Below are 18,947 nucleotides of genomic sequence, written 5' to 3' on the forward strand. Positions count from 1 at the left end.
GCTGGAATTTTCAGGGAACTTTGGGTTCCAGATGATCTGGATAGAAGGCTCTTAATTGCTGTCATCTGATTTTTGTGTCCTGATGTGATCAAAATAATAACAGCAAGAGACAACTGTGTAAGCCAACAGGCAGGTCAGGCCGGCACTCTGCCTGTGCCCTGTCCCCACGCACAGCACACATGTGTACTCTTTCTTCTCCTATCACAGGAACATGTCAGAGTGCTTCGGAAAGGTTTGTCCTCTTAGTTTATCCAAGGGCTAGGAGAGGAAAATGGTACTTTTAAGTCAACATTTTTATCTGGTCTTTCACCTGAGCTGAGGAGGGAGCCTTCTGAAATACTATCAGGCGAAAACAAGCTTTGGGTGTTTGCGTCTTGAGACTGAACACAGTTCATATCTAGATTGTGGAGGCCTGACACTCACACAATGCTGGGGGACTCTTTCAGAATAAAACATAAATCACAAGTGGACAGCTAGGCACATGGACTTGCAGAGCCTTCTTCAAGAAGAGGGCCCTACTGCTAATTAACTTTGTGACAGATCCCCTCTGATAATGGCTGTTTTTCTTGCCTACAACTATGAAAGAAAAATGAGGGGCGAGGCTAGAGGATGGAAAGAAAATCTGGTATACTTCTCTTCCCAGACATCCTTCAAGCCAGCTTGAGGAGTTGAGTTGAGGAGTCCTTTCTCCTTGTTCCAAGGTAAACGAGAAGAAACCTGGAAGTGCACAGGACATAGTTGCTGAATAGATCTGGCCCTGGCTCCCTTATCCCCTTTAGCCAGCTTTCATAGCCACAGCTCATCCCGTGCCAGGAGCGTGCAGAAATGCCGCTCCGCCCGCTCTGGGTACACAGATGGCCTGCCATCAACAGATTCCTTTCCCCCTCCTACTGGAGTTACAACCCAGTCCACCAGGTCGATCAACCCAGGCGTCTTTCACTTGCCGAATCTTCCAACAAAGACCAGCTGAGTTACATGAAATGGGCGTGCCTGGCTCTCTCTCCAAGGGTGCCTGGTCTCCAAGACACCTTCTCCCCTCTTTTTTTTTTTTTTCTGAAGCACGGCCGCGCTGACACACCCCTCCCTCCGCGTTGTCGTGGTCCCCTCCCCATCCCGCCCCGCCCCGTTTTCCGCTTTCAGCCTCCTTCCCTACGACTCTCCCCTCCTTTACTCTCTTCTGTTTATTCCCTCCCCCTCCAGCCACTCCGGGAGCTGCCCGGCTTTTGCCCGGCTACACCTACACTTCCTCGGCGCTGTCCAGCCTACGGGTGGCCGGGGCCGGTTGGGTGCGCTGTGCCCGGGGCGGTGGCTGCAGAGCCCTTCCTGGTGGCCGCTCCCTTCTTTCCCTCCTCTTCGCGTCATGTCGGGCACTTGATTATTATTGTTATATATTTTTTTCAACCCTCTCTTAGTCTGTCCCGTCTTCCCCTCTCCCTTCCTTTCCCAGGTTGATTTTTTTTTTCTTCCCCCTCTTCTCCGGGCTTGCCCATGAGCCTCCTCGGGAGCTACCGGAAAAAGGCCAGCAGCGATGGTTATGAATCTTTGCAGCTGGTGGACAGTCACGGGGACTCGAGCGCACGGGGCGCGGCGGCTGGCACGCAGAGGGCGACCGCGGGCGCGGTGCGTAGTCCCGCCCGGCAGCCTCCGCACCGCGCCAGCACCACGGACAGCTCAGGTAGCGGCCGCTGTGGCGCAGTCCTTCGGCCCGGTGCACATCCTCGGTCCAGGCTAGGAGAGGCTGGGTTGTAGGCCATGGCATCTAATACCACATGGTGTAACGTCTCTAATTTCTTTGGTCCAGGGAGCTAAGAAACGTTAGATCCGTCTGGAGGCTCGGTGACATTAGCAAGCACCTCTTAATCTCCCTAGGTTGCTGAATGCACCAGCTGGGGGCGGGGAGATGAGGGAAGGGAGGGGAGGAGAAGGGAGGGAGGGGAGCCAGGGGAGGGTGGCACCGGGAGGCGAAGTGGCTGGTTTCTCCGCCCAACTGTCTGAGCCGAGGTGAAGGAGAAATGCTTGGTGCTTTTGCTGTTTGCAGACCGCGTTTATACCAGTTGTTCCCCTGATGGCTGCTGTTATTTACAATTATGTAAAGCTCTGCCCAGTCTAAACGATCCTCTAGGGTTAATGTTTCCTTTCTCCCAGGGAAGGCTTTACCTGGGATCAAGAGCCCCGTTTAACAACACAGCCCTTACTGCTTTACACAATGCAATTTGTTTCCTCTGTTGTTGGCTTTGATCTTATCCTTTTGCATGGTAAAATTTCTTAAAGCTCCTCATATAGGGAGTTGGTTCTAAAGTTTGTATCTGTGTTTGCAAGTCTCAGAAAAATGTTTTAATGAGTTACAGACCTCTCAGACTCCGTGACAGTTAGCAATTTGTGTATCAAAACAGTCATCCAGGAATCCCTGCTGTCCAAAGACTTGTGTAAGGGCTGTTTGTGTACTTTTCCAGGATGGGAACCACAGGGGCTGGCTCTACCTTTGTGGCTTTAATACTGGGGCAGCTAAGGACTCTGGTGGGAGTCATGTTGGGATGAAACCAAGTAGGATTTTAATCTTTGACTTTATAATCACTTGTGGATTTTAATTGTGTAATGTCTTTCCTTGGGCTATCATTTTCTATTTCCGTCTTCCTGAAAGTGACATGAAATACTATCCCCAGATATTTGGTTGTTCTAGTTTAAAAAGGAGTTTACTAGTTAAGCTCTGGTTTAGATCAAAGAGGGTACTGGTGGGAGGTTCTCTCGGGTCGCCTTATATACAGTTAACATTGTTCCTAGTGGGACAGGGTCTGGGAAATGATGCTATGCTTGGTTATTTGAGCTGTGCCTGTCTAGATCTATGGTACATGAATGCTATTTATCTTCTGGCTCTCCTTCAAATCTTTAAGTGATTCCTGTACTCTGACCCATGGTCATTTGAGGAAACACTGGGAAATAGTTGAAATGAACCCTTTCCAAAATGAGTGTAGAGAAAGCAGCTCCATATGAGGAATGTGAAGACAGGAGTCCATGAGTGGTTTCTCAACAATCACTTCAGGAGTGGGATTTGTTTTTTTTTTTAAGTATTGATACAATATAGGAGAAACGCATTTTTATGGGGAAAATGTATTTCCTGGGCCAAGTGATGTCCAAACACAGGATTAAAGTAGAGAATACAGTCTTTTGGGCCTCTGGTGGGTTATCATTTGGTAGGGACAACCATTCTAACACAGAAGACTTAGTTAGGTCCTATAGTTCTGAGGACTGGCCTTTTCTCCCCCTATCAAATCAGGTTTTTCAGTAGGTGGAGAGAACAATGAAATGCCTTGTTAAACTGTGGGGGTGGGAAGAAGATACAGTTATGGTTAAAGTACTGTTGCCAGGTGTCTCTTCAACTTCATGGAACTCGTGCTGTTTCCAGAGCCCCCTCCCCCATCCCTCTTCGAGGCTCCCTGTCACGTCTGTTCTCTCCTGCATCTGCTGAGGGGAGTGCCTTGGCTTGGCTGCAGCTGGCTGGTACAACTGATGACTGGATGCATATTTTCGATTGAGAACATAGTTTAAGAGTGATAATGTCTGGTTTGGATGAGGGATTAGATTCTGAGAACCATATTTGTTTCCTAGTGCAACTGTATGTCTTGCCTAAGTATAGTCTTTTGTCTAAGAGGCTCAAAGTGTGTAGCCCATGCTGTGTAACTGTATCCATTTGTTAGGGTATTTAATTAAACTCATAGATCATTTCTAATGCAACAGTCATCTGCCCATTTATCCGGTTGATTGTGTATGACATGGTCTACTGGATAGTAGGTTGGTTCATGGGGCTTTGTTCTGACAGGAATGTTTTTGAATTGGAACAATACGTGGCTGTTCCTGTAGAAAATGGAAAACTTAGTCTCAGTAGTTAGTACCTTACACGCGTGTGGCAATTTATACAGAACTCTTGGACACTTACCTTATTTCCAAGAATGCTGTCACATAGATAAGATAGTAGCACCTGTCTGTGTGCCCTGAGACTTGGGGAGTGGAGCCTCAGAACTGTTGTTTGCAGCTGGAAACCCTGGGTCTGCTGTTCCTCAGTTGCAAAAGAGGAAAAAGAGGAAAAGAGGAAACAGGTAGACATTCTTAACAAGCAGCTTTAGCTGAAGCACAAAGCAATATGGCTGGAGTTGCACATTTTCTTTACCCTGCTGTTTGTGTGCTCCCTAATTACGGCATGAGATGATGATGATGATGATGATGGAGACTTGCCTAATGAAAAGGAACTACCCAGGGACTCTAGTCTTCTTTTTTTTTTTCTTTTGAAAATTATTGCCTTTATTCAAATTTTTATTTGTGTGTATCTGTGTGTCTTTAATGTGCTTGTGTGTGTGTGCTCAAGCGCCATATATGGACATAAGAAGACAGCTTTCAGGAGTCAATTCTTCCCTTCTACCATGTAGATCCCAGGATTCAAGCTCAGGCCTTCAGGCTTGGTAGCAAGCAATTTTATCTCCTGCCTCACCTTACTAGTTTTGTTTGGTTTGGAGATAGGGTCTCAAAGCATAGCACTGGCTGGCCTAGAATTTACTGTGTAGATAGATCAGGCTGGGCTTAGATATGGCCTCAGCTTCCGAACTCTGAGATTACAGATGTGCCGTCATGCCATCGGTCTTCTGGGCTGAGTTTTCTTCCATTGAACTAAAATGACTTTCTGTAGGCACAGTGCCAACTGATTGTTGAAATCCAATAATGTTTTCTACTTTGATTTTCCATCTGTTTTCAAAGGAAAGAGAGACAGCTGTTCTGAGGACTGTAATAATTTTCTAACTCAACAGCTTCTTAAGTGTTAGAGTCCAGAGCAGTCTCCCAGTGATCCTGCCAGGTCCCCGGCGCTGGGGCTGTCCCACTACACTGCTTGAGAAACTTCATATTTCTCTTGTGTTTAATCTGCCTTCCAGGGAAGGTTGAACTCATAAAACCCACAGAAGTCAAATTATTTAGATTGAGCCGATTAAGTCCAAACCAAGTTCATACCTATAGGCTATAAAAGACAGTCCTCTTAAAATCTGGAATATATTAGTGAAATTGAAAAGAATAAAGATAATGAAGTTTTATGATTTGAATCTGAAATGTTTCTCCTGGACTCATGTGTTAGATAGTTGGTGCTGTTTGGGGAATGGGGGAGGATTTAGAAGGTACTGGTTGTCAGGAGGAAGTGGGCCACATGGGTACCTTTCATGGCTCCGCCTTTGGTGGTCTCACCAGGGCCAGCCCTTTCCTTCTCTCCACTTCCTGGTTGCTATGGAGGAAGGGGATCTGCTCCCAGCACATCCTCCCTGCCACGGTGGACCGAAACCACTGAGAGGGGGAGCCTAGATAAAGCCTTTGCCTTTTTAAGTAGATTATAGCAGGCATGTTGTAACAGTGACGAAAAAGGACTAACACAGGGAGAATGCTAAAATACTTATTAAAATTGAGTGGGAAAATTTGTTTGGAAATAAAAGTTGACTTTATTAAATACTATGTTACGAGTATTTAAATGTGGTATTTACATTTTAAAAAATTATTTATTTTGTGCACACGAGTACATGAGTACACTGTCTCTTTCTTCAGACACACCAGAAGAAGGTGTCGGATCTCATTACAGATGGTTGTGAGCCCACCATGTGGTTGCTGGGAATTGAACTCAGGACCTCTGGAAGAGCAGTCAGTGCTCTTAACTGTTGAGCCATCTCTCCAGCCCAGTAATTACATTTTGACCTGTGTTTTAGTGTCCTGAAATATATATTTGGATAACTTGATACTTCATAGAAGTAAACACATAGGTAACAGTCTTTTGTAGTTAAGTCCATGTAAGGACTTTATAATTTGGAGGCACATTTCATCTGTAACTTATTCAATTGTGACTAAATATGCACTTGTTAAGGGGTAGATAATGAGCCAAATATGTTCAAATTTCCAATGGTGAGGGCTGCCAGACATTTTACACTTGGAAAGAGAATCCTAGGAGCTGAACTTGCCTGGATGTGAGGGCAGTGGCTGTGATATCTTCAGCCAATTGATCACTGTGGTTGATGTGTCTGATCTGTCCACATCCTCCCTCACCTCTCCATGCACATCCTTCTTCACATGGCTTGTCAGCTAAAGAGGATAACCTCCCTGATAGGGGAGGGCCAGTCTTTGGTCAGAGTCAAGGATATACAAGCAGCTGCATGCTCCTGATGGAGCTTCCAAATACGCTGTCAAGGAGAGCTTCCGAAGCACAGCCTCGTAGCCCACAGAACACACTTTCTGTCTGTCTATCCACAGAACATATTTTCTGTCTGTCTATCCACAGAACACATTTTTTGTCTGTCTATCCACAGAACACATTTTTTTTTTTTTTTGTCTATCTTTGGATTGCTCTGGTCAGCAGAGTCCTTTCTGTGTTGGGAGGAAAAAATAACCTTTCTGTTCTTTAGTTACAAGACAAATTCAATCCCTCTTTTACATGGTGACTTTTGACGCTTTGGGAATGGAGATTTCTCTTAGTGTGGTCTCTTTTCTAGGCCAATCAAATTCACCTTCTTCACCTCTTTATTTTCTACTCAAGTCATTTCCATATTATTATTATTTTATTATTATTATATTGGAGAATAATTCATAGTTTTGATTTGACATAACAGGATTTTCCCTCAATTTTTTTTATTATAAATGGCTCTGGAACTCTTGGTTTAAAAAAAACCGTAAAGACTACAGATGGGAACACAATGAAACAATGGAAAGTAACCTCTCTCATCTCTGGTCTCTTCTGGCTCTTGCCTCAGAGTCAACCCTTATGCCTGTTTCTGGGGGACCCAGGTAAAAAAAGTCAAATTTGGTGGCACACATCTGTAATCACGGCACTCTTAGAGACAGGAGGCAGGACAAGTAGCTTGGAGCAGACTGTGGCAGAAACAAAGTGGAAAGAGAGAACCAATTCCTCAAGGTTGTCCTGTGGTCCCCCTCCCCCCAGGCATGCTATGACAAGGGCATGCCTGTACTCACGCATACAAACAATAAAAAATTAAAACGTGAAATTTTAAAGGAACATTCAGCATGTAATTAGCATGTATATAATATTTGTACATAACATTAAAATTGTACAAAAGTGCAATTCAAATTTTATTCAAGTTATACATGTGTTTTATAATAATCAGTAATGCTTAATGGTAGAATGGATATGATTCAAGCATCATGCTAAATACATATGGTATTTTTTTAACCTTCATAAAATTTATGTAGGGGAGAAATGACAATAAATGCAGGCAAGAGTGTAGAGAGAGAGGAAACCTTATTACCACTTGGTAGGAATATAAACTGGTATTGTTACTATGGAGATCAGTGTGGAGGTTAGAAGCCTAACAGCAAAGCTATCACATGACCCAGCTACACCACTCGTGGGTATAGATCTGAAGGAATGTAAGTCAACTCACTACAGAGATATTTGCACAGCCATGTATTGCTGCGCTATTCTTGTGTGTGTATGGATGGATAAATGCAGATGTGTACATGTGTGCATGCTTATGTTGTGGTCAGAGGACAACCTCAGATGTCATTCCTCAAGAGTCTTCCACCTTTGGGAGCAGGGTCTCTCACTGGCCTGGGACTTGACTAAGTTCCAGAGAACTATATGTGGGGTGGTAAGGGAACTAGCAAGACAGGGAGTCAGGTCATGGGGCATAGCAGTATAGGGAGGAACAAGACAAAGTGTAATATGTATGGAAATGTCCCAATAAAACATTTCTTTGTGTGCTGGCCAAACAACTTGTGAAAATGTAGTCAAGTTCCAAGCCAGTGACTAACTTTGTCTCTTCTTTGTCCCTTTGCTATTGCATTTGCCAACCTGCCCAGCCTTTTTTTTTTTTTTTTTTTTGAAATGAGTTCTCGGGATTTGAATTCAAGTCTTCATGCTTGTAAAGGAAGCACTTCACCAACCAAGTCATCTCCCCAGCCCATATATTATTCTTGATAGCTATGACAGAACCAGCCTACATGTCCATAAGTAGATGAATGGATTAAAAATTGTGACACCACACACACACACACGCACACACACGCACGCACGCACGCACACACACACCATAATATTATTAAGTTGTAAAGAAAAAGAAAGTTTGTTGTTCATTTTACAGGGTGATTTTATTACACTTTAATGGATGGAACTGAAGACCATCTTGTTAGGCAAAAAGAGAGTCAGAATCAATGTAAACATTGCATGTTTTCCTTCTATAAATGTAGGACGTGAAAGGAAAAGGTGGCCTGTGATGGGGAGGGATGCTTAAAAGAATGGGTGGTGGGAAATAAGAGAGGACAATGGCCAGGGCATCTTTGACATGGGATGAGGTAACTAGTAAGACTGGGAGAGGGGTCATGGGGCAGTGCAGTAGAGTGAAGAATGAGAAGTAAGTATAGTATGTATGGAAATGTCACGGTGAAAGCATTTCTTTGTATGGTAACCAAATAGCTAATGGGAAAAAAATGCAGTCTAAAATAAAAAGAAGCTGCTTAAGGTAGAGAACAATGGTTCTCTCCTTCGTGCATTTGAAGTAACTGGGGTGCAGAGGGGTTAAGCTAGTTCTCTCTGGTTATGTAGGCTTCCCTTGTTCTTCAGGGAGCAGAACACTAGAGAAATGCCCTTCAGACTGCAAAGGAAGGCTTGTGGTGAGTTTTCTTTGTCTGCCTCTTTCTCTGAGGCAAGGTGGGGTAAGTGATTGAAGGAACTGCAATGAATGTGGTTGTTTTTCACGCTGAAACTCCTCCACCATGACAGATATGTCGTCCTTATTTACATATAACATAAAGGATCTTTAAACTGCAGGGATGGTGGAGACCGAGCTGAAGCAGTGTGGGATAGGGCTGATTAAGCCTTGAGAGGACACTTTGAGACTAACATAATTGGTGTAGGTTTCTAAGATTTATGGAATAATATCTTGCCAAGGAAAATGGATCCCTAGTGCTCTCAGGATGAAAGCCACGATGTTCTGAACTGGACTCGGGCAGCCCAGTGTGGGGTCTCTGAGCACTGCCCGGCAGCACTTGCTGTTGATCCAGACTGGAACATGCTACCCCCTTCTTCTAAGCTTTTGCGAACACTTGCCCCTTAGCTTTGAGCATCCTATTCCTGAGCCATCTGGATACTCCTTCCTATCACTGCTTCTACCCTTCACATGCTTTTCGGTTCTGTGGCAGCCTGTGGTGGACAGGGTCCCAGCGCCCCATCGGCCTGGCCTTCCCTGAACGGCCGGCCGTGATGCACTGCCTGGTCTGCCTCTTGTTGGGCTGTAGGCAAAGTTCAGAGGGAGGCCTAGTCTCAGCCACCTTTGTATTCTCTTCGCTGCTTGCCTGACGAATACTTGTTGAATGAAAGGAAGCATGGACAGATTCTGAATTTTTAAAAAGGGCATTTATAATGGAAAGTGCCCAGCCGAACCTAAAAATAAGTCTACGGCTAGATTTGATCAGAAATGAGGCCAGGCTTAAATGAAATTGTGGCAGAAAGCTCGATCAGTTCAATAATGAACATTTTTTATGTGCAAGAGTCCAGAGAGGGAAGATGGTTAAGCCACATCCAGACTCTCAAGACCTTCCTAGTGTAAAAATGGAGTAAACCGTTTATCTGAAGACTGAGTTCTGACCAAAAAACTGCAGCCTATCGTTTGCCTTACAATAAAGGTGGCTTTTTGTAAACAGAAAAATAATAATTTAAAATACCCTTTCCCCCTCCCTCCCTCCCTCCCTCCCTCCCTCCCTCCCTCCCTCCCTCCTTCCCTCCCATCCATATCCCCACTTTGCTGTTTCTTCTTTCACTTTCTGTCTTAGTCAGAGATGACTTTTATCCACAAACCTGAGTATTTCTTAGTCATTAGCACGGACTTTAAATCTTCACCATTTTCACGTTTCCTACTAGAAGTTTTGCATCTCACTCTTGCTATCCACAGTCAGGCATGGCACACTGTTTTACAGTCTGCATTGCTCTCCAGAGCTACCTTCTTTTTTCCTTTTTAAGAAAAGCTGGGACTTTGAAGTAAATAAAAGAATCCTGGAGATAAAATTATGTGTTTCTTTCCCGCAAGATTTGTAAGTTAGGGAAAACCTAAATCGCGGTTCCTTTGCATGAAACCATTCTTCTTGAGACTTAACCTGGAAAATTTGATGGAGTAGCCCAGTGTCTATGGAGTATGTCCTTCAAGGTCCAAGGAATGAGAGAATTTCATAACTTGTGCCAAGGGATCTGGAAAATTCTTCTGCCTCTATTTGCTTTATATCACAGGCCCGAATCTAGATCTAAAATATCTTATTTCAATGATTCATCCAGATATAGTATTAAAGGGCATTAGAGATCGAGACTAAATGAAAAATGCATCTGTGTGTAGTAGTAACAGTTCGACGCCACCGCCAAGGACATAACCAGCCTACTTATTGCATGAGTGGAGTTAAGTCTGCATATGCAGAAAATGACTGTTAATGCTCTGCAGGGTGGAGCTGCTCCTGAGAGCTGGCAGGAGTGTTGGTGTGCATGGGTAGCCACCTCCCAGAGAACTCTGCTGGGGCAGAACCCACATTAGAATCGGGAGGTGAGTGTGCAGGATAGTAGTGGACTTGCCTGAGAATGCTGAAGCTGAGCAGAAACACGCACACATCAATGGATGGAGAAGAGAAGGAACAAATACCACCAGACCAGGAGCTCTCTTGTTTCCCACTGCCAGGCCAGCTGGAGCTGCTGCCTTCCCTGAGCCCACACGCTCCCCAGCAATCTGCCTTCTCCTCTGCTCTGACTCTAGCTCTGCCCCTTCTTACCCAGCCAGCTGGCACTGCCCTGGTGTGGGTCTCCAGTCCCTTAGGTTATCATCTAAACTACCTCTTGAGAGTTCTTAAAGGTTACACTGGCTTCCAGCCCACCTCTGCTCACCCTACTTACTAAACAGAGATTCCCTAGGCCCAGGGCTGATAGGTGGGGATGCCAGTACTGCGTTTTGTGGCACCAGCTGCAGGTGCAGGGTGGCTGGCTGCCCTTGGTTTACTATCTCTAGGTGAGCATGGGGCTCTGCTTGCTTCCTTGCTTGGTGATGGAGTTACAGTAAGAAGAATCAGACACCAGAGGAAGATGTATGATGATTATTGGGAATACGGATTCTTGGTTTCTATGGGAACAAACCCTGATCCTAGAGGTTGTTAAGGACTGATTACACCAATCATTTTTTTGGCTCTATGGACTTTGTGGCAAAATCTTAGTGGGATAGATGTTCTTATTTCTCTTTCTTCTAGTTCTTCTTTCTTTCTCTCCATGCTCTATGGTCCTTGCCTCCTTTTTTTCTTCCTCTTCCTCCATCCTTCTCCATCTTTGGCATTCTCATTTCTTTCTTCTTCTGTTTCTACCTTTTGTCTGCTTCCTTCTTTCTTCCACTCCCCTTTTCCTACCTTGTCTCCATCCTTCCTCCCAGTGAGAGAGTCAATATGTCTGGGAGACTTGGTGCACAGGATGGGCTGCAGTCTTGGTTTTGTGTGTGTGTGTGTGTGTGTATGTGTGTGTGTGTGTGTGACTTAGACCCCCCTACCATCCCCCTACCCGTCGCTTGTGGCCTGATATGAGTGAACAGGAACATTACTTTCAGATTTGGGTAACTGCATCTGACCTACCTACAGTTTTACTCGCTGCTTCAATTAGCAAAGTGTTCCACCCAACGACGACGACGACCTCATGAAGAACAATTTCTTAAATGTCCCAGAGGCTGGTGTGTTCAATCAGAGGAAAGGGGAAAAAAAACGTGCTTTCTCAGTCCAAGCAAGGCATGCGAGATTACACATCCCCATTTCCCCTTCCTTTCCCTTACCTCATCTTTGCAAGAAAACAAATCATTGTTTTCCCTTCCCCCATCCATGGCTGATGCCTGCATTTTTAGTTCTCTTAAAATACAGATTTATGAGTGCTGTGCATGCGCGTGCATGCGTGTGTGGTGTGTGTGTGTATTTGTATTATATACATGTATACACAAGGTGGCACACACCAGCATATTATGAGTCAGCAACTCTTAAGTTCTGGCTTTGTCATTTATAAGCTACCCCCTTGAAGCAGTCATTCAACTGAGGGATGTCCATTTTATAGCCGGTACCTCCTCATTCTCTCATTCCTGGACATCTCTTGCCTTCTTTTTTGCTACAGAGAAGCTGGAGATGCTGAGGAGGTCGAGGTAGAGAAGACCTTGGCTTTTATGAACTTCCCTGGGGCTGGATAAATGGCTCTATGTACGATTCAGGAAGAACTCTGTTTTGGGAAGAGAGAAGGCCTGGCTTACTGTGGTGGGTCAGGAATGCCGACTCCGAGGAGACAAATAAGCTTCACACTAACATGGAAGAAGCTGACAAAGGCAGGCAGAAGAAACAATAGCAGGCAGAGGGCATTCAGTGGCTGCACTGTGCTTCACGGGTGTAGTCTGAGAGCAGCATTGTGAGGCCGACTCATGACTGTGTTAGAGTGTGCTTGCCTAAGCTGAGATAGTCACGATGCTAACTGCTCGGTTAAAAACCGTGTAATTTTACTGATAAGCTGGTAACGAACACAAACTCACATTAGAAGTCAGGCTGTCACTATGTAGCCCAGGCTAGCTTTATGATCCTCCTGCCTCGGACTACTGAGTGCTGGGGTCAGAGGCATGTGCCTTTAGAGTTAAACTTGCTTTGGTTAGCTTGTAAAGAAATGGTATTATAGCATGTTCAGACATCAATGGCATTATCCTTTGCCCTCACTGTGTCCTTCTCCATTGCTCTCCCCCATGCACAGAGATAAACTTTAAGGCTGACTTGTTTTAGGGTGTTTGGGTTCTATTCTTACAAAGAATATCATCGTGCTTTAGTCAGAGCAGATCCGTCTTTCCTTGTTATTCCTCAGACGGGCTCTTTTGGAATGAGAGTGCTTACTATTTCAAAGTGGAGTGGAAGATAGAGAGGTATCCCACAGAATTCCCTTACCCACTGTGTGTGTAGCTGCTCTCCTTAGCTGCATCTCCATCATCATCATCATCATCATCATGTGCCCTGTCGTGTGTAGATCTTACAGTGGGGAGATGGAGAGAGTGGTGTGACCATGATGTAAAAAGAAGAAGCCTAGACCCTCATACATAATGAGCTGTGACAGAGGTCTGCCAAAGAGAATCAAGATCCTGGGCGCCCTGTGGCTATGAGACATCAGCTGGAGGACAGAAAATTGGGTTTCAACGGCCAGGAAAACTGGAAGGTCGTCTTAAAAGTATGGCTGAATTTTCCACGGTATCTCCTGGTTTTAAAATGGAGCCATTGAAGCCCCCAAGTGGGATAGGAGTCTGGCTTTGTCTCTGAACGTGTCAGGATAGTGCTGTCTCCATTACGCCTGTCACTGGCACAGAGGCCGGGGAATTCACTGTCTTGTTTTGTGAGCAGTTGTAACAGACATGTGCTCTATTTCACGTCTGGCTTTGTTTTCATACCTTACCCGATTGCACAGAAACTGGGCCTCTTCCCCTTTCCCTGGCCCCCACAAGCCTGGTTTATTTTATAATATGACATATGCATGCTCATGAAAAGGACATTTAAAGCAATCCAGAAAATTATATAAAAGTGAAAATAAAAAAAACTTTCTGCCAGTCCTACTCCCAATATTACAGGTTTCTGCATTCTTTTAGAAAAATGTCCATGCATATACAGAAGTGTGCAAGCCAGCCCACAAACACATGGTGATTCCCTCATGGCTATGAACATATATAAATAAGTTCATTTACTCATGTGTGTCATGTAGAATCCATATTTGTGCTGCGGTAAAAGCTCAAATTTTACTTAACATGATGTCCTAGGGAACGTTCCCCATTAGGCCCTAAGGATGTACCCCACTTTCTGTAGTGACTGCTCTGATCTCTATGGGTAGATAGCGTTTGGGGATAGGAATACTTAAAAAATGTTTTTAATTTTCACACAGTTATTATACATATTTATGGAGTATAGTATGGCATTTGAATACATATATACAAACTACAATGGCATCTGTAGAACAGGCATGCCATTTTCCTCTGTCTACTGTACCTGTGGGAAAAGCAGACTTGCAAACCAGAAGAACGCAGGCAGGCATACGTATAGCTTGCTGTTTTGCTGAGAGCCCCAGCACCAACTCTAATGAGGATGCCCGTCTTCCCATATTGAGTCAGAGTTGAGGGTTGCCGAACTTCTTAGTCTTTGCTAGTGTGTGGTGAGCGATAGTGGTTAGCTCCAAACTGACATTAGATGTTGGTATTTCTAGGGAATGTTTTTTTTGTTCATGATTGTTAGTTATTTCGTTAGTAAGTCACACATGAGCGAACAGATATTCATACATATGTGGCATGGGAGAATCGGGATGCATTTGTGTTGATTCTCACAATCTGTATATTTTTAGAAGAAAACTTAGAAAATTTGGATGAGTGCAGCTGGACTCTCTGTGGTAACTATGATTGACATTTGTCTTGGCATGATGTTTATCAACCCTTGGAGTGTGAGTAGAAAGGTTTTTCTTGCCTTCATGGATCTTCTTGGATCATAGCTTCCAGTTTTCTTGAGGAGCGCCTCAGTGTGGCCCTGAAGGGATCATGGAGTTGTTCTAGAGTCTAGCTTTTGGCATTGTTGACTGGTGTTGGCCTTGGAGGACTAGTTTTCACCCCTCAGCCTCTGCTTCTCACCCTGTAAAGGAGATAACATGTCTCTTTAAATTGTCAGGAAGTTCAGGTGAAAAGAGTCCCAGCGAGTTCCCTGCCCTGTGCAGGACACTGGCAAATGCGACTGATCAAGCCCTGGAAGTGAACTCCAGCAGGGTGGAGAGTATTTGCTTCTCCGAGGGCTCCCAGAGCTGTTTAGTCCCAAGGGTCTGAGTCTTTTCTTTGTTATAGGCATCCTGGCATCTATAACGTTTGGGGTACTTTATAAACACCTTGGGTTGCTGTAACTTGCAGAATACTTACTACTGGCCTCCCGAGGAGTCAACCAATAGTAGTGCTTACTATGTCACAGAAAGTTCAGCATAGCCTAATTCAGGGGGAAAAAAATGAAGGTAGAAGGCAGAACTTTCTAGAAGAAAGGGAAACTACCATCTATTTTAAGTATGACTGTGTATTGCTGCCCCCGTCCACTCTTATTGCTAGGTCCATACTTGTAACCTGGCATGTGAGTAACCTGTGAATACACATTTAAACCAACTTGGGCTACCTATTGAGACTATGAGCTTTTCAAGAAGGGGCTGGTTTTGCTTTCCCTCCCTGGAAAATTTGGAAATATCTGAATACACTTTTGTTATTACAATCGTGGGGGGACTGTTACTGGCACCTGCTAGGTTAGAGACTGGGATTTGCTAAACTTTCTCTGGTGACTGACGGCAGCTCCTCACAGAACACAATCTGTTCAAATGTCAGCTCCATCTGGAAAGCCCAAAAGAGGACAGGAGAGTGATTACAAACTGAAGGTAAGGACCCTGGTGATGGGCAAGTGTTTGGGATGTATCAAGTTGATGATGCCACACATTGAAAACTTACCCAAAAGTAACTTCTTTTGGGACTTCAAGATGGACTCTGGCATTGCAGAGATCTGATGTAGAAAAGATGTAAGTCCATTTGTCTTGGGCTATCACTTGAAGGCAGCTGAGATTTTACAGCTTTGAGCATATGGCTCTGTGTTTTCTGGCATCAGGTCAGTTTTGTTTGTTCAGAGCTGAAGACAGAGCCTGATCCCTAACTCATGCCAGGCAAGGGCTCACCACTGAACCTGACCCCCGGGTCTTGTTCCTTTTATAATGGAAATAACAAATATATATATAATCTCAACTCTCTTATCTATAGTGCATTGCTCTTGCTGCTCTGAGGTCTTGTGGATTTTTTAGGGTTTTAAAATTTGATTGGTAGGCAATAGATTCATTTACTTAATAAAGCCTTACCAAGTCTTTGCCTGTATAAAGTTCATGAAAACAGGATGAGTCTGGTTAAAGTAAAGGCATGAGGCTAGACACTGCTTTTAGAGGACTAGCTTACTCCTCATTAGTCTTTAAACGAAAACTCTAGGATTGTGTTGGAGCCAGTATGACCGCCATATTTCTTATCCACTCTCTTTGAAGCCAGGACCTTGGCCTGAGAGAGGGAAATAGCGACTATCTATCAAGTGTGGCAGGGTACAGTATGGACTGTGTATTGAGTCCCCGTCTTCATCTATGTTTTTCATCATCATTTCTACAAGAGCTAAGTCATGTACGGTGGTGGATTTGCTTTGAGTGGATTAGAGTAAGGAAATGAAGTCCTACAGGGAAAGGCGAGCCCAAGAATAGCCAATGAGCAGTGGTAAAGCACAGACACCATGCTACAAAGTTGGAAAGAACATTTTATGTTAAAAGGAAGGAGTAGAATGGAAAGACAGAATAGGCAAAAGAATCACTCTATCTTTCTCATGTCTTAGTAATTCATCTTTGGATGCAAGTAACAAGTTACTGAATTGTCTTATTTATTTTTTGTTTTATTAGATTATTTTATTTATTTACCTTCTAAATGTTGCTCCCCTTCATGGTCCCCCCTCCCAGAGTTCTTCACCCCATCACTCCTCCCCTTTGCCTCTGAGAGGATGAGGGTGCTCCTTCATGCCCCCTCCCCAGCATCCCTCTTGCCTGGGGTATCAAGTATCTATCTACAGGATTGTGTGCATCCTCTCTCACTGGGGCCAGAAAAGGCAGTCCTCTGCTACATATGTTCTTGGGCCACAGACCAGCCTGTTTACCCTCTTTGGTTGGAGTCTTAGTTTCTGGGAGTTCTGTGGGGGGTCTGGGTTAGTTGATACTGCTGTACTTCCTATGAGGTTGCCCTCCCCTTCAGCTCCTTCAATCTTTCCCCTAACTCTTCCATAGGTTCCCTGACCTCAGTCTAATGAATTGCTGTTAGTATGTATATCTGTCTCAGTCAGCTGCTGGTAGAGCCTCTCAAAGGACAGCCATGCTAGGCTCCTGTCTGCAAGCACAACATGGCGTTAGTAATAGTGTCAGGATTTGGTACCTGCCCAGGGGCTGGATCTCAAGTTGGGCAGGTCACTGGATGGCCTTTCCTTCAGTCTCTGCTCCATTTTTGTCCCTGCATTTCTTTTAGGCAGGGACAATTCTGGGTCAAACATTTTGAAGATAGGTATCCGATGGTCCCTTCCCTCCACTGAGGGCCCTGTCTATCTACTGAAGGTAGTCTCTTCAATTGTCTTATTTCTAAACCAAAGAAAGGGAGTTATGATAAAGGCCCACAGGACAGTGAGAGCATGGCCTCAGATGGATCCAAGGGCAGAACTAAGAGCCTGCTGGCAGTGCCTCTCTCTCCTCACGTTTGCTTCATTCTATGTTCTTTCTCTCTATAGGCAAGCTTCTTTTTACTTCTCTGTGTATATGACTACTCCAAAGATCCCTAGTTTGTATGTTGCAACCAGTCCTCCCTGATCATCTGTCCGTCCCAGGAGGAAGAGATCTGATGGGTTGTAGGCATTTGTATATTATCACCCAGTAGCTGTAGTCCTAGAAACAGGTCCCTATGTTTATAGGTGAAAACAGGATTATATGTAAAATTGCTTCTTCCTTTTAGAAAGTGAAACTAGGAACACTATCTATCTAGTTCCTAAGTCTTAAGCAATTTTTCTATTGCTTCCTTCATTTCTGTCTTCCCTGTTTGATGCCATGAGGCCAACTCTAGCCCCAAGTAAGGTCAGCACTCAGGCTTGAATCTGCTTACGTCTCTCCCTACAGTGAGAATAGGCAGGCAATTTCTGAGACCACAGAATTACTTGTGTGTGTGTGTGTGTGTGTGTGTGTGTGTGTGTGTGTGCTTGTTTTAAGGGAAGCGTTAGTTGGATGCTCTCTAAGCTGTGCTCTGACTCTTGTATCAAGGGAGGGTTTGTTATCATCCAGTTATGTCAGGGCTGGCTATATGTAATTTATTGCAGAATTACTTATAATAGGAAAATCTTCCAGAATGGTCTAACATTTCTCCAACAGGAGAGTGATTAAGAAAATAAGATATACCTATAAAGTTTTATCAAAAGCCATTACAATAATTACTAAAGGAAATTGTAGCTAATAAGATCTCCAAAGTGAATAAAGAAGAAATAAATAATACAGGTTAAATTCAACCCCACACACATACACCTAGAAAGACATCATTGTAAAGGTACATCTCTTATTAAAAAAAATGAAGAAAGTAGATCAAAATATCCCAAAAGAATATTTCAGTGGTAGACTACCAGTAAGCCCAACTTTCTGTATGTGTTTTACTTAAATTTCAACAATGAATTTATCTTATAGTGCTTTGTTTTCTATAGTTGGTTGTGTAACCAATGTTTTATTGAGATAATTATACGTTCCCTTGCAGTTCTGTGGAACAATGCAGAGAGATGCCTGCCAACCTTGCCTGTTCCTCCCAGCTGTCATATTTTATGAATCTGACATATTTTATGTGTTTGTAACACACATTCAGGACATTGACACCAATCTGTTTGACATCAGAGTCCCCCGGTTTTCCTTGATTTGAGTGCATGTTTTTATGTCTTATATCTCATTTGAGAGTTCCAAACTCTGCCACCACAATCAATATTGGACACTTTCAAAACCACAAGAAACCTCAACTTGCTCCTTTATAACCACATCCATACCTCCCATGATTCTTTAATGTATTATTTATAGTTAATACTAATGGATCGGGCACTAACTTCATTTTAGCTTTTCATCTGAAGCCAAAATTCTAAAACCTTAGAGTAGGAAAAAGTTGTGAAATCTCAGTGGTCACTTAAAACGGGAACATTTTCATGTATGAAGAAGGTTTACTACCACCATTTCCCAGAACCACCACCAGACCCAGGCTTTTCCCGACTCCTCCCCAGACGCTCCTACCTGGTCCTCTCACTCTAAGTCAGGTGTCTCGCTTATACTTCGTATCGTCTTTATTTAAGTACATTCTTCATATAGT

General features: G+C 44.0%; 1 protein-coding gene across 9 annotated transcripts in view; it reads left to right on the forward strand.

Moving 5' to 3' along the window:
* The window catches only part of Dnajc6 (DnaJ heat shock protein family (Hsp40) member C6), a 146,583-nt gene that overhangs the window by 52,629 nt on the left and 75,007 nt on the right, over positions 1 to 18,947 (forward strand). Inside the window, exon 1 of one of the 9 annotated variants that reach the window (XM_021160529.2) lies at positions 1,332 to 1,675. The exons of 7 other annotated variants lie outside the window; for them this stretch is intronic. In XM_021160529.2, coding sequence (XP_021016188.1) covers positions 1,489 to 1,675 — 187 coding nt within the window. In that variant the 5' untranslated portion in view covers positions 1,332 to 1,488. Of the gene's footprint in view, positions 1 to 1,331; positions 1,676 to 8,620; positions 8,644 to 18,947 lie in introns of those variants that run through there. One more of the 9 variants, XM_029476519.1, reaches the window with a different exon arrangement.

Source organism: Mus caroli, chromosome 4 (genome assembly GCF_900094665.2).
Source record: "Mus caroli chromosome 4, CAROLI_EIJ_v1.1, whole genome shotgun sequence".
Taxonomy (NCBI): Eukaryota; Metazoa; Chordata; class Mammalia; order Rodentia; family Muridae; genus Mus; species Mus caroli.